This window comes from Chelonia mydas, chromosome 25 (genome assembly GCF_015237465.2).
Source record: "Chelonia mydas isolate rCheMyd1 chromosome 25, rCheMyd1.pri.v2, whole genome shotgun sequence".
In the NCBI taxonomy this organism is placed as follows: Eukaryota; Metazoa; Chordata; order Testudines; family Cheloniidae; genus Chelonia; species Chelonia mydas.
Window position 1 is genome coordinate 2623846 of NC_057858.1, and position 20114 is coordinate 2643959.

A 20114-nucleotide genomic window follows, 5' to 3' on the forward strand; every position below is an offset into this window, starting at 1 on the left:
GCACAGGGCTGAGGGCAGGGTGAGCTGGGGGTGTCCGTCAATGCACAGGGCTGAGGGCAGGGTGAGCTGGGGGTGTCCGTCAATGCACAGGGCTGAGGGCAGGGTGAGCTGGGGGTGTCCGTCAATGCACAGGGCTGAGGGCAGGGTGAGCTGGGGGTGCCCGTCAGTGCACAGGGCTGAGGTCAGGGTGAGCTGGGGGTGTCCGTCAGTGCACAGGGCTGAGGGCAGGGTGAGCTGGGGGTGCCCGTCAATGCACAGGGCTGAGGGCAGGGTGAGCTGGGGGTGTCCGTCAATGCACAGGGCTGAGGGCAGGGTGAGCTGGGGGTGTCCGTCAATGCACAGGGCTGAGGGCAGGGTGAGCTGGGGGTGTCCGTCAATGCACAGGGCTGAGGGCAGTGTGAGCTGGGGGTGTCTATCAGTGCACAGGGCTGAGGGCAGGGTGAGCTGGGGGTGCCCATCAATGCACAGGGCTGAGGGCAGGGTGAGCTGGGGGTGTCTGTCAATGCACAGGGCTGAGGGCAGGGTGAGCTGGGGGTGCCTGTCAATGCGCAGGGCTGAGGGCAGGGTGAGCTGGGGGTGCTCGTCAGTGCACAGGGCTGAGGGCAGGGTGAGCTGGGGGTGCCCGTCAATGCACAGGGCTGAGGGCAGGGTGAGCTGGGGGTGTCTGTCAATGCACAGGGCTGAGGGCAGGGTGAGCTGGGGGTGTCTGTCAATGCACAGCGCTAATCGCTGTCTTCAGCATGAGCCAGTGGAGCCCATCTCATGCCCTTCACCTCACAGGACAAGGCCCAAAGATAGTCCCACCCAACCCCAGTGCAAGGCTGTGTTGCATCCTGCAGCGCCCTGCGCAGCCCGTGTGCCAGCACTAGAACAGCCAGATCCCCACTCACCCGTACACGACCTCTTGTCCGGCATGAGGGCGTAGCCTTCACTGCAGCTGCACTGGTAGCTGCCCTCCGAGTTGGTGCAGTGCGTGTCGCAGCCGCCATTCATGATGGTGCACTCGTCAATATCTGCATGGGAACAGCCACGCCCCAGTCACTGCCAGGCCTCCTGCTGGGCACAAGCCACGCAGCCAGACGGGACCCACATGGCACTGCTAGCACCCAGAGAGCTGCAGGACAGAAGTATGCACCTGCGCCGTGGGCTCCTGCAGACAGGGGCAATGGCTCACAGTGCCCCCACGGGCACTCGGAGAAAGGGCTGCTGCCTTCCCGGCCTCTTGCTGTCCAGCCCGCACCAGGACATCGGGCACTAACCAAGCCTGTGACAGACGGGGCCTGGCAGTGGCTGAGGCATGGCTGTGCATAGGGCTGTCCATCCCGGCGCCCTCCTGAAGGGGGCGCTGCACTGTCGGTATGTTTCACACGGATGCTTAAAGGCAGCCCATTGCCCTGGCGTCCAGCTGGGGGACTCTTGGAGGCTGAAGGCCAGAAGAGCCCACTCTGGTCATCCTCTCTGCCTCCTGCATCTGCAGGGCAGAGCCAAACCAGGCCCAGAGCCCAGCCTGGAGCTCAGCCCCACGTGCACTCACCAACGCAGCCCTGCCTGTCCGGAGTGCCCTGGAAGCCGGAGTCACAGGCGCACTGGTAGGTGCCAATGACGTTGACGCAGTGTCCGTTGCGGCACAGACTGTCGCTGAGGGAGCACTCGTTGATATCTGGGGTGAGAGTGAAAGGGTTAATGGGCCAGCTGGGCTCAGCCATTCCCAGCATTGCCAGTGCTGCATTTTAACAGTGACCCTTGTAGCTCCCCACAGCCCCCATCCCTGCCACATCACATACCCACCCAGGTCCTGACACTCTCTTGGGTCTCTCCCAGCTGCTTCGGATCCCCTCTCCCCGCATGGAGGGGAGGAACCAGCTCACTTCCCCAGGCGCACTCGCTGCAGCTCCCAGGTGGGCCTGTCCCCACTGCCCCAGGCCCAGGTGGGATTTCTCTGCCCTCCCGGGGCTCTGCAGCACCTCCCACTCCTTGTCTCCTGGCAGTATTTCTAGGCGCTCTTTACTTTTTTAGAGCATTTTAAACAGTGGGTCCTACTCCCGGTGGCTGCATCCCCACCAGGAACCTCTGTACCGTGCTGGTTGGGATCGCTCCTTGCCATAGGTCTCTGTCCAGCCTGTCCCACTCTCACTCCTGCCATCTGGGCAGCCCAGCATGCTGCCGGCTGCCCCTCTGGCCCATCACCATGTCGGTAGCAGGTAGCTGATCTCGCTCCATAAATGTAACGTGGCTCTGGGAGCGACAGAGACTCTGTGAAATGCAGCATGCCCTCAACCCCCCACTGACCTGAGTGGGATCTGCACATGCCCAACATGGGCTTACGATCAGGCCCTCTGACAGGGGTCTCACCATCATCCCTGAGCTGGCACAGGTCACAGTGTGGCCCTTTGGCTGCTGGGGTGTGAGCGGGGGCTAGCGCTCTGCAGACACCCTGGCCCTTCCCACGCACTCACCGACGCAGGCATTGCCTTCTGCACTCAGCTCGTGGCCTGGGGGGCAGATGCACTCGAAGCTGCCCTCAGTGTTGACACAGATCCCTCCACGGCACAGCAGCGGGTCCCGCTCACACTCGTCAATGTCTGCGGAGAGCAGGACACAAGGGTTTGGCTGGCAGCTGGTGTTTCCCAGGTACGTGTGACTCCAGTGCCAAGGAGCATTGGCCTGGAAGAACCCCCAAGCCCAGGCTGGGACCCACCCTCCAAATCCGAGTTACCCCCATGGATAACGCTACAACACAGCTCAGGCTGGGAGGGAGCCACATGGCAAGTTACAGAGAACCAGTAAAGGACAGTGCAGAGCACAGAGCGCGTCACCATGTGGGGGACAGTCAGGAGCCACCGCGCCTTGGCTCCCCAGCTGTCTGGCTGTGCCCAGCCCTGCGTGCCCCTCCCCAAGCCCCTCTCAACAGCTCCCTAAGACCAGGAGGCCGGGGTTTGAGTGAGGGTGTTTGAAATCGTTGCTGTGTCTGTTCCCAGCTCTTCCAGCACAGACAATGCTACCCAAAGTGCTGTCTGTGCAGTGGGAGTGTAGTCCACTGCCAGGGCCTAGGCCCTGCTCACTGCCTGCCCAGAACGGAGACTTGTCCCAAGCTGCAGCCCAGGGAGCAGGAGCTGCTTGGGGCACAGGCAGCTGTAACAGGACGTGCCGCAGGCCGATGCGCGTGTGGTCAGCTGCCTGTCCCAGCGCTGTAACGCCCCCGCGCAGGTGGCCACGGAGACAGAGGGGCGCTCATGCACATGGTCCCAGGAGAGCTGGTGGAGCACAAAGATCAGTGCAGAAAGCACCACACACCAGGTCTGTGCCAGCCTGCCAGGGCCTGACCGCACTCACTCCGGCCCCCGGACCCACGGGCTGGTGCCACCCAGCGGCACAGGAGTGGCCCAGCTGAGCCCAGCCCCTGCCCTCTCGCCGGCGAGATGCCACCAGGACACCCTGGGGGGGGGGCGGAGAGCAGGCCGTTCCCCAGCTGGCAGGGGGCACAGCGACAGGAACAGCCTGAAAGCCGCTTCCGGCTGCGCCAAGACATTTCTCTGTCCCAAGATACACACAGGCCACGGAGCACCAGCCTCCCGCAGGGCCCGAGAACAGGCTCAGGCTGCCATGGAAACGGGCAGGTCACTCCTTAACGTAAACGTGGGCTTGGCCCAGGCTGGAGTGGGCTCCCCTCAATGGGAATGGCTGGGGCAGCTGGGCAACCTGCCCTCCACCCGCCCAGCCAGGAGCACCTTGGGCCCCGCCCCTGAGGGCAGTCAAGGGCCTGGTCCCAGCAGCCCCTGGGCTGAGTTCCCTGGCTGCTCCCCAGGTGGCCCTCAGGGTTATGCTCCAGGGAATGTTCCAGGGAGGAAATTTTGCTCTTTCCCCCCCAAGCCATATTTCCAGCAGGACAAATTGCCCAGCTGGAGGGAGGGCGAGGGGAAAATGCCTGAACCCTGGCTCCAGCGGGTGCACCTGGGACGCAGGCCACAGGCGGTGCCTGGCAGGTCTCGAAGCGTCACTGCCTTGGCTGTGCAATGGGTCGGGGACTCCCTCCCACTGCTCCCTGCCAGCAGGGTGAGGCTAGTGGGGTCTGGCCTTTGGCGGGAGCTCCCAGCCATTCCCAAGATGGCCCCCGCTGCAGGATCCAGGGTGTCTCCAATGCTCCCTGATGCAGGCTGTGCTCTCCCCCTTGCAGAGCCCCTCCCCCTCACTCTAGCCCCCTACACCTGCCTGCCCAAGTCCTGAGTCTCCCCCACCCACCAGGCCCCTGAGCCCCCCCAAACCCCTCCATACTCTCCCACTCCTGCCCTGAACACCCCACACACACACACCCGCCCACCCTGGCCCCTTGCAGACTCTGTGCTCTCCCCTGGGCAGGTATCCAGGGCGCTCAGCTCCCCCCCGAGCTCTCTCCACACTCTCAGGCCCCGTTCTGCTCTCAGCTACATGGATCCAGCTGCTCCCCATGAACAGGGCCTGGAGAGGGCATCTACGCTGAGGGAGGCCTTGCCCTTCTCCTGCCCCCCGCCCCATCATGGGAGAGTGGCTCCCCGCAGGGAAGCAGTGACTGTTCCAGACTCTCCAGGCGTCAGGGCCAGGCTGTGCCCTGCACTCGCTCTCCCTCCCACCAGCACAGCTCAGGGATGCTCTCTTACCCATGCAGTTTTTCATCATCATGAAGCCGCTCTCGTAGCCCACAAAACACTCGCACTCGAAGCTGCCCGGGGTGTTGACGCAGGTGCCGTGGCCACACAGGTCCGGTGAGATGTGGCACTCATCGATATCTGTGGGCATGGGAGAGGCTCAGCCAGGAGCCAGCCAGCCCCTGGAGCTAGGGACAAGCCGGGGGCATTGCCGGGAGAGGGTCTGCCTGCCCCAGGTGCTGAGAGCATGGAGAGGAGAATGCAGACTTGCCAGACTGGCTTTGGCAGCTCATCTCACTGGGAGGAGACATCAGCTGCCCTTGATCAGAACCTGCTCCTTACATGCTGGAAGCTGGCACCCTTTGGGGCAGGCTGCGTATGCTGCAGGGGGCTCTCCCAAAGTGGCATCTTACCCCACCCCCTCGGTAAATCATAGAATATCAGGTTGGAAGGGACCTCAGGAGGTCATCTAGTCCCACCCCCTGCTCAAAGCAGGACCAATCTCCAATTGTTGCCCCAGATCCCTAAACGGCCCCCTCAAGGATTGAACTCACAACCCTGGGTTTAGCAGGCCAATGCTCAAACCACTGAGCTATCCCTCCCCCCGAGATGCCCTGCCCAAGGAGCTGGTCCAGGGGACTGGGGTACATGGCAGCAGCACACCCTGACCCCAGCAGGGGAGCCTGGGCCAGGGGAGTCTCCAGATGGGGTGAGCCCTTCTCCCCATACCTGTGCAGTTTCTTTCCTCAGCATCCAAGGCGAAGCCGTTGCCACAGAGGCACCGAAAGCTGCCAATGGTGTTCCGACAGGTCCCGTGAGCGCAGAGGCCGGGGAAGACCTTACACTCATTCACATCTGTGGGAGGAAGACAGCGTCAGTGCTGCAGTTAGGGTGTCTGTCTCATGCCTCCGGGAGCACGTCCCTGGGCACCGGCTGCAGCCAGGAAGGGATTTTCTCCCGCAGGGCTCAGCAGCCGCCCCCTTTCCTCTCACCTTTGTAGAAGGGTCTGCCTGAGAGCACATCCCCTCTGTTGGCAAAGCCAGGGCCCCTGGGGCAGATGGCCTTGTACTCGCTGCTGCCGGCTCTGGGGCACTCTTCGCAGTCGCTGCCCCAGGCCGAGCCCACAGAGCAGCAGCACATGTCGATCCGGTACTTTCCAGGCAGGGGCGCCATGCACTCATCCTCATCCCACTTCATGTAGCACTGCTCCGCACGCACGTCTGGGGAGAGAGCCAGGCTGAGTGTCCCGGGAGGGAGAGAGCTGCCTGGGGCCTCTCCATTCCCTGGGGCACCCCCGAGGGCAGGCCAGCCCTACTGTGAATCTCACACTGGATGGGGCTCCCCGTCTCCAGAGGAAACCTCTCCCCAGCAGGGCTGCCTGCAGCCCTCACTCCTGCAGCTCACTGAAGCCAGCCCCAGGGCCCATGTCCCTCCTTGAGAGTTAAAGAGTTTCTCCTAATATCAAACTGAAATCTCCCTTGCTGCAGATTAAGCCCATTACTCTTGTCCTACCTCCAGTGGACATGGAGAACAACTGATCACCTCCCTCTCTGTAACAGCCCTTAGCGTATCTGAAGACTGTGGTCATCTTTGTCATCTTTACTCAGGACAAAACATGCCCAGTTTTTTAATCCTTCCTCAAAGATTTTCCTGAGCCTTTCCGTTGCTTTCCTCTAGACTCTCTCCAATTGTCCACAGCTTTCCTGAAGTGTGGTGCCCAGAACCAAGCCCCCTCACTCCACCCCAAGACCTCATCAGTGCTGAGCAGAGCCGGACAATTACCTCCTGTGTCTTACATAGGATACTCCTGTTAACACATCCCAGACTGATATTAGCTCTTTTCACAGCTGCATCACATTAGAACATAAGAATGGTCATACTGGGTCAGACCAAAGGTCCATCAAGCCCAGTATCCTGTCCTCTGACAGTGGCCAATGGCAGGTGCCCCAAAGGGAATAACAGAGAGGTTATCATCAAGTGATCCATGCCCTGTCACCCAATCCCAGCTTCTGGCAAACAGAGGCTAGGAACACTATCCCTGCCTGTCCAGGCTAATAGCCATTGATGGACCTATCTTCCATGAATCTATCTAGCTCCCTTTTGAACCCCGTGATAGTATTGGCCTTCACAACACCCACTGGCAAGGAGTTCCAGAGGTTGACAGTGTGTTGCATGAAAAAATACTTTCTTGTGTTTGTTTTAAACCTGCTACCTATTAATTTCATTTGGTGGCCCCTTGTTCTTTTATTATGAGAAGGAGTAAATAACACTTACTTATTTCCTTTCTCTATACCACTCATGATTGTATAGACCTCTATCATATCCCCCCTTAGTCGCCTCTTTTCCAAGATGAAAAGTCCCAGTCTTATTAATCCTTCCTCATATGGAAGCCGTTCCATACCCCTAATCATTTTTGTTGCCCTTTTCTGAACCTTTTCCAATTCCAATGTATCTTTTTTGAGACGGGGCAACCACATCCGCACACAGTATTCACGGTGTGGGTGTACCATGGGTTTCTATAGAGGCAATACGATATTTTCTGTCTTATTATCCATCCCTTTCTTAATGATTCCCAACATTCTGTTCCCTTTTTTGACTGCCGCTGCACATTGAGTGGATGTTTTCAGAGAACTCTCCACAATAACTCCCAGATCTCTTTCTTGAGTGGTAACAGCTAATTTAGACTCCATCATTGTATATGTCTAGGATTATGTTTTCCAAAGTGCATTAAATGTGCATTACTTTGCCCTTATCAACATTAAATTTCATCTGCCATTTTGTTGCCCAGTCACCCAGTTTTGAGAGATCCTTTTGTAGCTCTTCGCAGTCTGCCTGGGACTTAACTGTCTTGAGTAGTTTTGTATCATCTGCAAATTTTGCCACCTCACTGTTTACCCCTTCTTCTACATCATTTATGAATATGTTAAATAGGACTGGGCCCAGTACAGATCCCCGGGGGACACCACTATTTACCTCTCTCCATTCTGAAAACTGACCATTTATTCCTACATTCTTGACTCATATTAAGTTTGTGATCCACTAGCGCCCCAGGTCCTTTCCAGCAGTGCTGTGTCTAGCTAGTTATTCCCCAGTTTGTAGTGGTGCGTTTGATTTTTCCCTCCTAAGTGAAGTACTTTGCACTTGTCTTTATTGAATTTTATCTTGTTGATTTCAGACCAGTTCTCCAATTTGTCAAGGTTGTTTTCAATTTTAATCCTGACCTCCAAAGGGCTTACTACCCCTCCCAGCTTGCCATCCACAAAGGTTATAAAACTACTCTATGAAAATATTGAATAGTACCAAACCCAGGTCTGACCCCATGAGATAAGCCCTCCCTGTGTGACAATGAACCATTGATAACTACTCTTTGAGTATGGTCTTTCAACCAGTTGTGCACCCACCTTGGAGTAATTTAATCTAGGCCACATTTCCGTAGTTTGCTTATGAGAATGCCCTGGCTCATCTACTGTTCCTGACCCCTAGGAGCCGCAATAGGGGAGTGATGTTAGCATGGGAGAGCAGGATCACGCTGCATCCCCAGAGAAGCTGCACAGGTTCCCAGAGCAGCCCCCACAGTGGGGCATGCTTGTCTGGTGTTCAGTGTCCACATCAATGCCATTTAACAGCACTTCCCAGTGCCAGGCGATGCACCTGGATCGCTCCCTCTGGCCTTCCTCCTCCTCCTCCCTTGGCCCCTGGCTTCTCCCTGCCTCCTCAGATCCCCTTCCCCAACTTCTCCGAGGCTGAGGGGATTTCTTGGCCCCCTGCACAGCCTCCCCCATCTCACCCTCACTGGGAGCACTTCCATCGACCCCGGCTGGCTATGCCTCGTGGGTTGGCATGTCACTGGCTTTCAGCTGGAGCTAGTGGAGCACCTATGGGAGCCCAGAGTGGGCACACGGCTGGGTACCATCCAGCATGGCCTGTGAATGGGCACTAACATGGGTTATGAACAGGAGATGGCTCCCCACCCACTTTCTAGGTGAATCCCACTGTCATTCAGAGCTGAGCTGTGTGACAACTCATTGTCTCCCCTGGGCTACACCAGAGAGGAAGGAGAACTCGCTGCACTCGCGGACCCGTCAGAGAGAGGATGGGTATCAATTGTTCTCCACATCCACTGAAGGTAGGACAAGAAGTACGGGGCTCAGTCTGCAGTGAGGGAGATTTAGGTTAAATATTAGGAAAAGCTTTCCAGCAGGGGAGTTAAATTCTGGAACAGGCTTCCCAGGAGGTTGTGGAGTCCCCATCACTGGAGGATGTTCTCTGTGTATATAAATCTCCCCACTGTATTTTCCACTACATGCATCCGATGAAGTGGGCTGTAGCTCACGAAAGCTTATGCTCAAATAAATTTGTTAGTCTCTAAGGTGCCACAAGTCCTCCTTTTCTTTTTGCGGATACAGACAAACACGGCTGTTACTCTGAAACCTGTCACTATGCAAGGCACTGGATTTAGCCGTATCGAGTGGAAATCTATCAACTTCATGAAAAAACTTGTATGGATACAGACAGATATCATCTTCCTTTCCAAATGCAAACAGATGGACATCATACCAAAAGGACTGAAGGTAAAAAATCCATTACAATCTACATACCACACAGACTATGCTGACAGCTTGTGCCACACGCTCTCAAAGAAACTGAGGAACCACCTGATCAACATCCTCTACAGCAAAGGGAAAGATTAAGAATGAGCTCTCAAAACTGATCCTCTCATAAAAAACCAACCTTCCACACAAACTTCCTCGTGGCTGGACTTTACAAAAACTAGACAAGCCATTTACAACACACACTTTGCTTCTCTACAAAAGAAAAAGGACACTAAACTATCTAAACTACTACATGCCACAATGGGCCACAACAGTGGTTCCCTTAACCCACCCAGCAATATTGTTAATCTATCCAACTATACTCTTAGCCCAGCAGAAGCAGCTGTCCTATCTCGGGGCCTCTCCTTCTGCCCCTCCACCCCCACAAACATGATACAGTTCTGTGGTGACCTAGAATCTTATTTTCAACATCTCCGACTCAAGGAATATTTCCAACATACCTCTGAACAATGTATTAACCCACAGAGACCTTCCGACAAGACTACAAAAAGAAGGATTCTGGGTGGACTCCTCCTGAAGGTCGAAACAACAGACTGGACTTCTACATAGAGTGCTTCCGCCAACGTGCACGGGCTGAAATTGTGGAAAAGCAGCATCACTTGCCCCATAACCTCAGCCGTGCAGAACGCAATGCCATCCACAGCCTCAGAAACAACAGATTGACAGAGCCAGAAGAGTACCCAGAAGTCACCTACTACAGGACAGACCCAACAAAGAAAATAACAGAATGGCCCCAACTAAAACCTCTCCAATGCATCATCAAGGATCTACAACCTATCCTGAAGGACGACCCAACACTCTCACAAATCTTGGGAGACAGGCCAGTCCTTGCCCACAGACAGCCCCCAACCTGAAGCGAATACTCACCAGCAACCACATACCACACAACAGAACCACTAACCCAGGAACCTATCCTTGCAACAAAGCCCGTTGCCAACTGTGTCGACACATCTATTCAGGGGACACCATCATAGGGCCTAATCACATCAGCAACACTATCAGAAGCTCGTTCACCTGCACATCTACCAATGTGATATATGCCATCATGTGCCAGCAATGCCCCTCTGCCATGTACATTGGCCAAACTGGACAGTCTCTACGTAAAAGAATAAATGGACACAAATCAGACGTCAAGAATTATAACATTCAAAAACCAGTCGGAGAACACTTCAATCTCTTTGGTCACTCGATTACAGACCTAAAAGTGGCAATTCTTCAACAAAAAAACTTCAGAAACAGACTCCAAGGAGAGACTGCTGAATTGGAATTAATTTGCAAACTGGATACAATTAATTTAGGCTTGAATAAAGACTGGGAGTGGATGGGTCATTACACAAAGTAAAACTATTTCCCCATGTTTATTTCCCGCCCCCCCCATACACACTGTTCCTCACAAGCTCTTATCAACTGCTGGAAATGGCCCACCTTGATTATCACTACAAAAGGTTTCCCCCCTTCCACCCCCGCTCTCCTGCTGGTAATAGCTCACCTTACCTGATCACTCTGGTTACAGTGTGTATGGTAACACCCATTGTTTCATATTCTCTGTGTATATAAATCTCCACACTGTATTTTCCACTGAATGCATCCGATGAAGTGAGCTGTAGCTCACGAAAGCTTATGCTCAAATAAATTGGTTAGTCTCTAAGGTGCCACGAGTCCTCCTTTTCTTTTCAAGAGAAAAGTAGATGGGGATGGTCTAGGTTTACTTGGTCCTACCTCAGCACAGGGGGCTTGACTTGATGACTTCTCAAGGTCTTTTCCAGCCCTACATTTCTCTGACTCTTTGATCTCCAACACTGCACTCACCTGGCCCCCCTGTGCTCACCTGCCCGCCCTGCACTCACCTGGCCCTCCCGCATCTGAGCTTGCTGGCAGCTGGATGTATATTCTAGAGAACCACACCATTCCCCATGTGCTGCCGGGCTGGAAGCTGCTCCAAGTCAGCCTCTGATCTTTCTGTGCGACCCATCCCCTTCCCTGTGCAGGGTGAACAGCAAGGGGCCCAGCTCTGCAGACGGAAGGAGCCAGAAGCAATGGGTGACTGTGTGATGGCAGTGCCCAGCTCCCCCAGCACCTCCTTGGCACAGGAGGGGCTGGGGCCTCCACAGCAGCGGCTGTCCTCACCCACACACGTCCTGCCAGTCCCATCAAGGGTCAGCCCTTCCGGACAGTCGCAGCGGAAGGAGCCGGCTGTGTTCATGCATCGCCCATTGGGGCAGACACCGGGGAAGACATCACACTCGTTCACATCTGCAGGATGGAGACAAAAGAGGGCATTGAGGTGGCAGACAGCAGCCAGGCCCAGAGATTAACGGGGGACAAGCCTGCCTGGGGGAAGCCATGGGAAGAGCCACCATGGTGAACCGCGCAGAATGGTGTACTTAGCAACCCACCACGTCCACCCAGACAGATTACAGCCGCGGTGAGTGCCCGCCTCGCTGGGGAGCCGTGGGTACCTCAGCTCCAGCACTGGGCACTATACAGAGGAGCTGTTCCTGGCTCTGCCCCACAGAGAAACCCCAGCCTGTTTCCCCGCAGGCCACAAGCAGGAAGCAGCAGCAACCCAGTGCAGCCCCTGCCAGAGCCCATCCCCACTGGGCAGCAGGGTGCCGGGGGAATGGATTAGCATACCGGAGGGCGAGTCACACACACCCCCTCAGTGATCCCTGAGCTCTCCAGGGGGCAGCCCAGGGCCCTGCTCACATGCACTTGGCCACGGTGTGAAAGGCTTCCTCGTCAGTGTCACACCACACCAGGACGGGGTCTATCCAGTCACTGGACAACATGGAGTCCACATCCTCCGCCTCCGCAGGGTGACACCCGCAGCTCTGCCAGGACTGTGATACTCAGTGCAGGGGCCAAGAAAGGGGCAGGAAGGTGTCAGGAGGACGGAGGGAGGGGATGGGCCCATGTCAGCTCCTGCCAGGCCTTGGGTGTATGAAAACAACAAGTGCAACATGACCCCAGCTGCAGCCTCCCTCCGATAGACTTGGTGTTACCTTCACATGTGACCCCCTTCATCCTGGCAAACCCTCGGGGGCAGGTGGTATCTGCAAGAGAGCAAAGGGGCATCATCAGAGGAAGGGTCTGTCCTTGTGGGGGAGGAGCCCGCCCCCCGGAGCCAGCCTTACCGATCTCACAACGTTCGCAGGGGCTGCCCCATGCTGCTCCCAGCGTGGCACAGCACTCCGACTTCAGCGTGGCCCCATTAATGTTCACCTCACAGCGCCCATCCTGGATGTTCAGCCAGCACGTTCCCTTCATGCTGTCTGTGGAGGCAAACGCAGCGAGTGAAAAGCTGTTCCCCAGCCGTGACCCTGCTGGCTGGCTGGAGCCTGGTGCTCACAGCTGGAGGCTGCAGTGGAAAGGATCTGGAAGACAGGTTCCCCGCTGGGAAAGAGGGCTGGGCTTGGAACCCAAGTAATGAGCGCTGTCCTCCAGGCCTGCTATCTCACACGTGCACACGTGCATGGCAGCAGGGCCCCGGGGGACCCGAGCAGCGTGGCTTTGTCCTGTTGTGCTGGGCTCTCTCTGCCACCACTGTGCGCTAATTGCTGGCAATGCCGACTGGCTACTGGCAGCTGTGCTGGGGCTACCACCTTTCCCCTTCCTGTCCCTCTCCTGCCTGCAGACACAGGAGCCAGCCCTGCATGCTGTTCGCAGGCGGGACAGTGGCAGCTTTGCCTGAGGGAGGAGTGCAGAACCATGTAAACAAAGCTCATGTCCAAACGAGCATGGACGCTAATTTAGCAAAATGACCGACTCAGACGAAGGGCCGTAGTGAAACCTGCATGTGAGCGACAGCCTGCCAGTACCAGCTCCTCTCTGCCCAGGGAGCAGGTGGCTCTGGGACCCTACCACTGGGAACCTCACACCAGCTAACGCCTGCTGCAGCTCCTTGAGGGCTTTTCTAGACCAGGGCAGTGGCTGGGACCGTGCTGGCTCCTGGGATGCTTTTGGGCCTTCCCGGCTGCACAGAAAAGACACAGCTCCTGGCAAATCTGCAAAGCTAGTGTGACAATGACAGGCCAGTCGTGCCTGTTGAAGGGAGGGGCTGAGATTTTTTCCCATGCCCGGCTCTGGTGCAGATGGACACTAAGCAGGGCTGCTGGCACCAGCAGTGCCTCCCCGTCACTGGCTCTGTCAGGAGCCCCTTACCCACACAGATGGTGCCACTGGGGTCCAGCTTGCTGCCCGGGGAGCACTCGCACGCAAAGGAGCCGGCGTTGTTCCTGCAGACCCCGTTCACACAGGGGTTGGAGGTGCACTCGTTGATATCTGAGACAGGAGAATGACTGTCACCAGAACAGCATTCCCAGAACCTGAGACCCAGTGCTCCCAGGGCTCAGAGCAGCCCCAGCCTGGGGAGTCTGGAGCAGCCGCAGCCTGGACGGCCAGCCCTGCCTCTCCAGTGGGATGAGCTGTAACCCTGCGGTGAGCCCCTCGGCTCAGACCCAGTCCTGGAGCTGGAGCCGCAGGTAACAAGGGACTGGTGCTCCCCTAACCCACCCGTGACCCCTGGCAGGGCAGTGGAGACAGGAGGGCTGCAGCAGTCATGGGATTGTCAAAAGGCCTTTGCCAGAGCCCTGCAAGGCTGCCGGAGGAGCTAAGCAGCCCTGGTGAGAGGGACATGGGGGAAGAGCAGGACACAGAGGGGCAATAACTATCCCATTAGCCAGTGAGGACTCCAAGGCTTTGTGCTAGGCCCTGTGTTGTTAGGATGTTTAGTGACCATCTGGGAAGGGGGTGAGCAGTGAGGGGGCGAAACTGGTGGAAGACAAAGTTATTGCAGTTAGTCAGGCCCAGGGAGAACTGTGAGGAGCTTCAGTGAGACCCAGCCCAGCCAGGAGCATGGGCAACATGCCAGCAGAGGGATTCACTGCGGAGTGACGACTCAGTCTGTGCTGCTCACATTGCTCCTGGCCAGCGCAAAGCCACACAGAACAATGCCGGGGATGAGAACGGGTCCACAGCCATCCACGTGCCACAGCATCCGGCCCTCCAGCTGGCTTCATTCCAGCAGAGCTGTTACTGCAGCTTGCAAGAAACTTCACTGAACTTCAACAGAAAATCGGGTTTGTGCTGAGGCCAGGTATGTAAAGCAGGACTTGGAATGGGAGCAGGTTGCAGCTTTGACATGGGGCTGTTCCTGCTTCTCCTGGGAGCAAAGGTAGCAGTGCTCCGGCTCAGCCAGTGGGGCCCGAGGAGCCGTTACCTTCACAGGTGTCTGTCTCTGTCCTGAAGACAAAGCCCTTGGGGCAGGTGCACGTGTAGCTGCCAGGCGTGTTACGGCACAGACCGTTGTCACAGAGCAAACGATTGACGGCGCACTCGTCAACATCTGTGGGCAGAGACAGGCAAGGCTAGTGTGTGACAATGCCCAGGCCTCCCCAGCAGCAAGGGCTGGAAAGAGCTCCCAGGGGTCCGCCCGCCCAGCCCGAGGGGCTCCTGCATAAGCTTACAGGCGCCGCCTGAAAGGAGATGGGGAAAGCTGCCCCGTTTGCTTCCCTGAGAGACAGAGTGGGAGGCCTTGCAGCAGGATGGGGCAGAGCTGCAGGGCAGCAGTCAGCGATTCCTCCCCTCGGCCAAGGGACTTACCGCAGGGCTGAGTGTGGCTGGCTGAAGCTTAGTTTCCTTTGCAGTCACTGTCCCCAGGCCCTGGCTTGCCTGGGCTCCCCCACCGGTGCCCACCACAGTTCAATGCTTTACACCCCTACCTTGATAGGGCACTAGGGCACCAAGCATTTGGGGACTGTATTAACTGGCAAAAATACTGCTCTGTAGCTGTGTTCATGCGGATACCCAGTGCCAGGGAATCATCCCCAGCAGAGAACTCTGCATTCTGGGTCTTCAGCTCCAGCCATAACCCTCAGCCCCACTGCCCGGGCTCAGTGCAGAACCCGGCCGCCAAGTGCCCAGCCTCCTGGCCTGTCAGTTCTGGCCTACGACTGGCCTGCATAGCTGCCCCAGCCAGCCACCTGCCATGCTCTGAGCACAGCCTGGGCCTCCAGCCAGAGGCTGCCCACGCTGCCCGCTGCCCGGCCGGAACTCACCCACGCAGTTCTTGCCCGTGGGATCTGACTCGTAGCCCAGGTTGCAGATGCAGCGGTAGCTCCCGCGCAGGTTCTCACACATGCCGTTGGGGCAGATGTCCGGGTTGAGGGCGCACTCATTGATATCTGTGCAGGGGAAGGAGCCACACAAAACGATGGAGCAGGAACAGCGGCTGACTCCCAAATGTCCCTCAGCCTCCAACGCTGCACCCGCTGCTGCCCGCAGGCCCCTCCTAACTACCCCTCTGCTGACACTCCCTCGCCTCCCCCCACCCAGCAGAGTGCATGGCCAGTGCTGGGAGTGCAGCACGGCTCTGCCCCCCAGCCCTGCCCCTAGAGGAGTCTCCAGGGTTCAGAGTTGCAAGGGCTTCTACCCAGCACTCAGCAGTGTGATTCCTGGCTGGCAGAAACCTTCCCCGTGGCACGGAAATGCAGCTACCTCCATGGGAGTGAGTCAGGTGCAGAGCACACACTGGGGGCATAGGGCTAGTGGGGGCCACAAAGCCCCCTAGCCCTATGGGCGGAGTGCAGTTCCTCCTGCCTGGGGAGCGCCCACGAGAACGCCCCGTGCCGTGCACTGAGTCAGTGTCACTCTGTCCATGTCCGTCCGCTGTCCCATCAGTGCGGGAGCAGAGCTATTGCAAGGGGAATAACAGCCCCCATCCGAGGAGCCATTTGCGCCTTTGATTAAAAGTTGGATTCTCAGAAGACTCTGGCATCGATGCCCTGCAGCACCCCAGAGCGGGGGGGCAGGAAACACCCTTCCACTGGCCTGGGGTCTCTCCCACCAACCACGTGGAGTGCCAAGCCCAGGCAGGCAGCAGGCGTGTGATTCACAGGGGGCAGTGCTGGGCATGAGACCAGGGAGCTGCCTTAGGAGATGGGAGACCCAGCCCGGTGCACAGAGCCAGTGCAGCCTGACAGCAGGTGCAGCTGAGCGCCAGCCATCCCCGCCTGCCATTGGCAGTCTACACATCCCCTCGCGCACTCGACTGGCCCCGCCCAGGAACACCGAAGGAGGTGTGAGCCAGGCGCCGTGCCAGCATGCTGAGGGCAGGAGCAACCGCAGGGAATCTGCACATGCCCTCCACTACACCCAAGGCAGCACTGCCTGTTGGGGCCGGGGGCTGGCGAGGAGGGAGGAGAAGCCACTGGGTTGGCAGGGTGCCACCCAGGTGTCGTGGAGAGCAGTCTCAGGGCAGCTGGGCTAGAAGTGGGGGCAAGGAATGACCCCCAAGTAGCACCCACATGCCCACTGCACTCTCCCTGCTGAACTGAACTCGCCCACCCAGCTGGCCATGCACTGAGCTCACAGGAAGGGGACAAGCCAAAGTCAATTTCCTTTTCCTATTGTTGCCATCAAGAGCTGTCTGAGCTGCAGCCGATGTGCCCTGGCAGGTGTGGGGGGGCCCCGCAGTCCTGGCAGTGGTGTGCAGGGGGGCTGTGCATGTCTGGCAGAGGGCGAAGAGCTGGACGGGGCTGGCTAGCAGGGTGGGACAAGTCGCAGCCTAAAAACCCCTGGGAACTTCCAGTGCCTGGAACAAACCTGCCCTATATGGATGGCTCTGTTCCACAGGAATGTGAGGTGGATTCAGGGCTCTGTACTGGCTGCACGGTGCAGCGGGCTGGGCTCTGGGCTCAGTGCCAGGCCACACAGTGCAGTGGGCTGGGCTCAGGGCTCAGTGCCAAGCCGCATGGCACAGTGGGCTGGGCTCAGTGCCAAGCCGCATGGCACAGTGTGCTGGGCTCAGTGCCAAGCTGCATGGCACAGTGGGCTGGGCTCAGAGCTCAGTGCCAAGCCGCATGGCACAGTGGGCTGGGCTCAGGGCTCAGTGCCAAGCCGCATGGCACAGTAGGCGGGGCTCAGGGCTCAGTGCTAGGCCGCATGGCACAGTGGGCTGGGCTCAGTGCCAAGCCGCATGGCACAGTGGGCTGGGCTCAGGGCTCAGTCCCAAGCCGCATGGCACAGCGGGCTGGGCTCAGGGCTCAGTGCCAGGCCGCATGGCACAGTGGGCTGGGCTCAGTGCCAAGCCGCATGGCACAGTGGGCGGGGCTCAGGGCTCAGTGCCAAGCCGCATGGCACAGTGGGCTGGGCTCAGGGCTCAGTGCCAAGCCGCATGGCACAGTGGGCGGGGCTCTGGGCTCAGTGCCAAGCCGCATGGCACAGTGGGCTGGGCTCAGGGCTCAGTGCCAAGCCGCATGGCACAGTGGGCGGGGCTCTGGGCTCAGTGCTAAGCCGCATGGCACAGTGGACTGGGCTCAGGGCTCAGTGCCAAGCCGCATGGCACAGTGGGCTGGGCTCAGGGCTCAGTGCCAAGCCGCATGGCACAGTGGGCTGGGCTCAGGGCTCAGTCCCAAGCCGCATGGCACAGTGGGCGGGGCTCTGGGCTCAGTGCCAAGCCGCATGGCACAGTGGGCTGGGCTCAGGGCTCAGTGCCAAGCCGCATGGCGCAGTGGGCTGGGCTCAGGGCTCAGTCCCAAGCCGCATGGCACAGTGGGCGGGGCTCTGGGCTCAGTGCCAAGCCGCATGGCACAGTGGGCGGGGCTCTGGGCTCAGTGCCAAGCTGCATGGCACAGTGGGCTGGGCTCAGGGCTCAGTGCCAAGCCGCATGGCACAGTGGGCTGGGCTCAGTGCCAAGCTGCATGGCACAGTGGGCTGGGCTCAGTGCCAAGCCGCATGGCACAGTGGGCTGGGCTCAGTGCCAAGCCGCATGGCACAGTGGGCTGGGCTCAAGGCTCAGTGCCAGGCCACACGGTGCAGTGGACTGGGCTCAGGGGCTTGGACTGTCTGCAAGGTGCAGCGGGCTGGGTTTAGAGTCCCAGGCCAGCTACATGGAGCAATGGGCAGGGCTCAGGGCCCAGTGCCAGGCCAGACTGCGCAGCAGGCTAGGCTCAGAGCCCCGGGCTGGCTGCATGGCACAGTGGGTTGGTCTCTGACCCATGGTCACGCCCAGGAGGCTGGCAGCTGGGGCACAGCATCCTAGGCCTGAGTTCCAGGAACTTTCTGGAGTGTGTAAAGCCTGCACCGAGCCTGCCATGCAGGAGCGTGGCCCGTAGCTGCAATCAGTGCCCACATGGCCTGTTAATCAGCTGCAGAGCTGGCTGCTTGCCATCCTGGGGAAGGTTTTTCACACACGCCAGCAGCATGCCCACCTGGGAGCATGTGTCTGACCAAAGAAGTGCCCTGGGCTAGGCAACGCCCAGGAGCAGACACCTCCTCAGCCTGGCAGACAGCAGCTCCTGCTGCAGCTCTAAAGTGCACCCCCCCCACACACTAGGAGCAAAGCTTCAGCACTCAGCCAAGGCAACTCTTCCACTGCGAAGAGAATCCTCTGCCTTGGGGGCCCAGTGCCGGCTCCGGCGGACCGAGGGCCAGGCAGCAGTGACTCCAGCCTTGCCGTACTGGGCAGGTGCAAGGCGGTGCAGCCCCATAGCCACGCCAGCCCTGCTAGTCTCTGTGTCTCTGTACGGCTGGGCGACTCCCGCCCTGAAATTGACTCCCCTACTGCAGTGTGGCAGAGTTCTTGGGCCACATTGGCAGTGACTCTGTGCTCAGGGCATATCAGATCCTAGCTCCTGGCTAACGGGCTCCTGACCTGCAGCCTGGGCAGTGCTGCACCAAGACACAGTGCCCTTAAAGAAGCAGAGGCCTCCAGGGTTTTGCCTCTGGCTCCTTCCCATTCAGCAGACTTGGAAAGGCCAGAGCTGTCTGGCTGCGTTGCTTTCTTCCTGCGGATCTGAACACTGCTGAGTGCTGGCAGCATGCTGCCTGCCGCCTGACCTGCCAGCTGTCTACTCCAAAGCCGCCCCTTGGCAGCATGCCCCAAACGCCCCAGCATGCTCCCATCGGCTCTGTTCTCTCCGGGAGGCTGCAAACACTGCACGTCCATGCGCCGGGAACTGGCCAGAGCATGGCAGGACAGGGGAGAGGATGCGCTCGGACACACTCTGAATTCGTATCGAAGCAGGGCACAAAGCCACACTCTGCAGCCCCAGACACGCAGCCTGCACCAGGGTGCCAAGAACCAGCCGGGTAGTTCAGTGCACAGCACAGGGTCTGGAGCTAACCTGGAGAAGTTTGTCTAACATTAAGTTGCTGGCTTTTAGGGCAGAATCAGAGGCATGCAGAGACATATCCACTCTCACTCCCTCCACACTTATGTGCAGGCACAGACACACTCACACGCATGCACACACAAATGCTCACTCTCACATCCACACTCACACATGCACCCACATGAAAACCAAACCCATGCTCACTCATACACACACGTGCATGAGGACACGCCTCCTCCCACACAGGCTCATGCGCATACATGTAGTAACCCTGACCCTGGCATTAGCACCTGCTAGAGCTGTCCTGGAGCGAGAGACAGCCAGTGAGAGGGGCGCTCGAACTGGGAGGCAGCTCAGGATCTGCCTGAAGGGGGCAGTTGGAAGAAGCTGCTAGAGAAGAAGGGGGGAAGCAGAAGAATCTAGATGCTGAGCCACTGGAGAACTGGAGCTGGGATCAGAGGGGAGGGGATAAAATAGAAGAACAGGAGAATAACAACAGGGGACTGGAAAGTGAGAAGGAGGAAAGAAGGAAAAGAGGACGGGTTTCAAGTCAGGAGAAGCAGAAACAAATAGCCGGGGGTATGTGAGCAGACACTGCTAGAGAAGGGAAGTAGAGGGAAATCAAATCCACAGAGAGAGTCTCAAGGGAAACAACTGAAAGGAAATCTGATTGGTGAAAAAGGGAATTGATCAAAAAGCAGTTTTACAGGAAAACAGATCCGGGAAACAGTAAATGAGAAGCCCACCCACAAAGGACCTACAGTACA

General features: G+C 58.0%; 1 protein-coding gene across 1 annotated transcript in view; it reads right to left on the reverse strand.

Moving 5' to 3' along the window:
* Positions 1-20114, reverse strand: part of FBN3 (fibrillin 3) — a 281443-nt gene that overhangs the window by 79345 nt on the left and 181984 nt on the right. Inside the window, exons 18-29 of the mRNA XM_037885777.2 lie at positions 15292-15417; positions 14454-14579; positions 13397-13516; positions 12370-12507; positions 12238-12288; positions 11363-11488; positions 5615-5842; positions 5352-5477; positions 4635-4763; positions 2457-2582; positions 1535-1660; positions 891-1013 (exon numbers count right to left, since the gene is read on the reverse strand). Coding sequence (XP_037741705.1) covers positions 891-1013; positions 1535-1660; positions 2457-2582; positions 4635-4763; positions 5352-5477; positions 5615-5842; positions 11363-11488; positions 12238-12288; positions 12370-12507; positions 13397-13516; positions 14454-14579; positions 15292-15417 — 1545 coding nt within the window. The remainder of the gene's footprint in view (positions 1-890; positions 1014-1534; positions 1661-2456; positions 2583-4634; positions 4764-5351; positions 5478-5614; positions 5843-11362; positions 11489-12237; positions 12289-12369; positions 12508-13396; positions 13517-14453; positions 14580-15291; positions 15418-20114) is intronic.